At 38.6% G+C, this 4,275-nt stretch overlaps 1 protein-coding gene across 1 annotated transcript in view; it reads left to right on the plus strand.

Moving 5' to 3' along the window:
- Positions 1–2,557, plus strand: part of LOC127508751 (NACHT, LRR and PYD domains-containing protein 3-like) — a 360,258-nt gene extending 357,701 nt beyond the window's left edge. Inside the window, exon 8 of the mRNA XM_051887095.1 lies at positions 1,138–2,557. Within this exon, the coding sequence (XP_051743055.1) occupies positions 1,138–1,685 (548 nt within the window). The 3' untranslated portion in view covers positions 1,686–2,557. The remainder of the gene's footprint in view (positions 1–1,137) is intronic.
- Positions 2,558–4,275: the final 1,718 nt, after the last annotated feature.

The following is a 4,275-nucleotide window of genomic DNA, read 5'->3' on the forward strand; positions in this document are numbered from 1 at the left end:
TTGCAACGACACTAATAATTTCTGATAGGAATGCAAAATCATCAAAAATCAATTGGTAGCCTAGTTATTGATTTTTTTAATAGAATAAAAAGACACAATCCTCTACATTTAATCGCGTTTGCTCCCATTTATTTTTGATCACAGTGCATACACATACAGTACAAACTTTTAGTCCAAAAGTGTGCACATACGGAGAAATACACGTTTACCTCATATTTCGTTAGACAGAATAGAATCAGGGCCATAAGCAGGGTTTCATAATTGCCGGGGTCACAAAATGTAGTGTGCTGGGGTTTCGGGGCATGCTCTCCGAGAAAATTTTGATTTCCCTGGTGTACATATGTGCATTTTAAGACGTTTTAAGGCCAACAAATTGAATAACAATAGCTTTAAAACCACGTCAACAAATATATATACATGCACAGTTTTGAGGCAGCTTTAATCATACGTTTGGTAATTTCATGACTTAATTTACAACAGAACAACGATGGTACATGCACATAGTTTCTTTTGTGCTTTATTTAAGCTGTAACATGCAGCGCGCCCAGCCGAATTTGCGTTTGCAATTCTTGAGCATGCTCCGTACAGTATAACAGCTGATTGGACAGTCATGTTCATTTTTCTGAGTTTTACTGACATAGCCTGACAACATCTCAGCTGACCGCAGTTCACTGTTGTTCAACTGAAGCTCCCTCGTCGTCACCTGTACCTTTTCTGCGCTCGTTTGACTTTGGAATGCAGTTGGAATGCATGTCTGAAAAGTATCCCATTTGTTGTGGTCATAAAGAGACAGCTCTATATAAACGCAGCGTTTTACTTGTGGATTTTTAAAAAATATTTTTATTTTTGGTATTGTATATGCTCTGTTTTTTGGAGTATGTAGCATCACCCAGGGGAGATTTTTTTTTATTCAGCAGAGGCAGGGATACATAGACCAGAAGGGGGAAAATCACCCCCTACAAATCGCACCCTGTATATGTATATCCAAAATAATCAATATTGAATCGGAATCTAATCGAATTGCAAGCTTGTGAATCAAAATCAAATTGAATCATGAAATTTGTGTCAGTGCCCAGCCCTATGTAACAGTGTTGTGAACTATCTTGGACACATTTCTCATCTTCTTCTTGTGTTCAGATGCCTGTGATCTCACACTGGATCCAAACACAGCAAACACTTGCATCATTCTGTCTGAGGAGAATAGAAAGGCAACATATGTTGAAGATCCGCAGCTGTATCCTGATCATCCAGAGAGATTTGATGGTGGTGAACAGGTTCTATGTCGAGAGAGCCTGACTGGACGCTGTTACTGGGAAGTTAAATGGAGTGGATGGGGTCATGCAGCAGTGGCCTACAAAGGAATCAAGAGGAAGGGAGGTAGTGATTGTAGGTTTGGATACAATGACAAATCCTGGAGTCTTGATTGCTCTGATAACAGATTCACTGTCTGGCACAATAAAAAGAGAACTGACTTATCAGTCCCTTCACCCCTGTCTAGTAGAGTAGGAGTGTACTTGGACTGGTTGGCTGGCACTCTGTCCTTCTACAGTGTCTCTGACACAGACACACTCACACACTTACACACATTCAACACCACATTCACTGAACCCCTCTATGCTGGATTTAGAGTTTACGAGTCCGAACTGTCTCTGAGTCAGATTACACATCAAAGAGACATACTCTAACTTATACACACTTTATCATTAAATCACATGTAAATTTAAAGTAGTATAAGTGAGCCTCTCGCATGCTTTTTTTCAGACTTTTTATAGACCTTTTCTGATAATATGCTTTCTGTGGCCAGGCCTCTACTGCATTGGCTCTCATCTTGTCCCTTGCTGTTTAAATAGATCTGAGTCTATTCATTAACTAGACTGACAAAAATCTGTTATTCCAATTACGTATGTGTGAAAAAATGATAGCAATAATTATCGAAATATAATATTCTTATGTGTCCCGCGCCACACAGACCATTCATCTGCTTGGCTCAAAGTTCAAATGTGAGATCCAGTGAGAAGCGCTTGAATTCAGCGAAGAACACAAATGTCTCTGTGATCCAAATGAAACAGCACTGACAAACAGGAAAACACTGAGCAACGGTACAGTCAGAAGGCTTTTGAATCTCAAATCTGTATCATTTACCATGGATTTAATGTAGTAACACTAACTACACCATGGTATTGTGGCAGAACAGGTGCCGGAACCCTATTGTATTTGTACTGATTTTCTTATTAGAGGTTCAAGCACGTAGCGCTGAAACCCTATTGTAATTGTTAAAATTTCCAAGGGTCAGCATTGTCCCCTAAAAGTAAACAGATCAAATCGTAAGTCATAGAAACTTGAAACTTTGACTGACGGGGATGCTACAGCGGTCAAAAGTACAAAATGCCTTGTAACTCCTGAACCATTAGGTGTAGGCGTGTCATGTGTATGCAAAATTTTCAGGTATTTTGTATTTTTTGAAAAACCTACTTTTGCGAACTAGTCCTACCCTGCAAACGAGCCTACAATGGCCCTTTACAGGCCCACTTAGGGATGCCAGCGCAGGGCCCCTGAGAATTTGCTCATTTGGCAGCTCTCACTTAGCCTCCAGGAAGCCTTAGCGCTGTTTTATTGAAAATAATACAGTTTGAAGTCACCATTATGGAGGTGAGGCTTGCTTTAGTTGGGCTCTTGACCCTTCACTTCTTAACTTTAATGTTTTTCTGGCATGTTTCTGAAGCACATTTGTTATAAGCAAAAGTTGAGAGAAGTAAAACTGATCTGATGATTCATGTAGTGTCCTGATTCACTGATCTCACCAAGAGTCATGTCTTGCTTAATATTTTGAATATTTTTAAGTCATTTTGCAGAAATTATTTAGACAGGATCATGTAGACTCACACAGACATGAAGAATCAGCGAATGAACCTCAACAATGGTGACAATCAATAAAAGCTTTTTTTTGTGACTTTAGTAGCTTGTTTTATGATGCTCAGAGTTGATCTGAATATTTTGTTGACTGTCACCATTGTTGAGGTTCATACGCTGAATCTTGATGTCTGTGTGAGTCTACATGATCCTGTCCAATTATTTTCTGCATAACTTAAAAACATTTCAAAATAAAAAAGCACAAATTCCAGGCAGTGGTATTCTAGGGCTACTATAATGTGAAATTATTCAATCTAAATAATGTCCTCAGAGATCAGACTCTTGGTGAGATCAGTGAATCAAGCTACTAAATGATGACCAAAACACCAGATCAGCTTTACGTCTCGCAACTTTTGATATAAACGTGCTTCAGAAACACACAGTTACAGCAACCAGAGAAACATTAAAGTTTAGAAGTGAAGGGTTAAGAGCCAACTAAAGCAAGCACTTACCTCCATAACGGTGACTTCAAACTTTATTATTTCAATAAAACAGCGCTTCCTGGAGGATAAGTGAGGGCTGCCTGTGCAGGGCCAGTGCTAAGGGCCCAATGTTTTTCCACTGAGCAAATTCTCAGGGGCCCTGGGCTGGCAGCCCTAAGTGGACCCATAAAGGGGCCAGTGCAGGCTTGTTTGCAGGGTAGGTTCTTGGCCCAATTGGAACCAAACCAGTGCAGTGAGATCATCTCCACAACCATACAGGTTACAATCAAAATTCTTTTTTTCTCTGATTCTCCGAGTCAAGCAGAACAAAAACGTATATATCTCAGATTTTGTGCCATGCATAAAATTATGCCATTTGAGCTTTTTGATAAACATACTTTTGAAAACTCCTCCGAGACCAATTGTCCAATTAACCCCAAATTTTGTATGTATCATCTAGAGACCCTGAAAACAAAAAAGGTGTCAAAAGAATTTGGATTCATCAAATGGTTTAGAAGATATAGTTTAATAAATGTATGGAGCCATGGCTACAAAATGAATGGGCTTATATCTTCGAAACGGTTTGACTAATTAAAATTCTTTTGATAACTTTATGTCATAAGTGGTCTATAGATGATACAAGCAAAATTTCATGTGAATCAGTCAAGTGGTTTAGGAGGAGTTAGAAAAAGAAATTTTTGCCAACTCAAATGGCCAACAGACTACATGTTGTAATAATATTGTCCACTAGAAGTAACCACAGGATAAGACATCTATTTTTCTTTTAGTTTGAATGTATGAATCCAAATCTCACAGAACTTCATAGACAACAGACAACAAGACATTCTGAGTAAACATGCAGTTTAATAAGTTTCATAAACCTCTGATGCTCGGGGTGCTAACAACATTTTTTTTTTTTTAAATATTAGCCATTTATATCAAT

The sequence above is a fragment of the Ctenopharyngodon idella genome, chromosome 3 (genome assembly GCF_019924925.1).
Source record: "Ctenopharyngodon idella isolate HZGC_01 chromosome 3, HZGC01, whole genome shotgun sequence".
Classification (NCBI taxonomy): domain Eukaryota; kingdom Metazoa; phylum Chordata; class Actinopteri; order Cypriniformes; family Xenocyprididae; genus Ctenopharyngodon; species Ctenopharyngodon idella.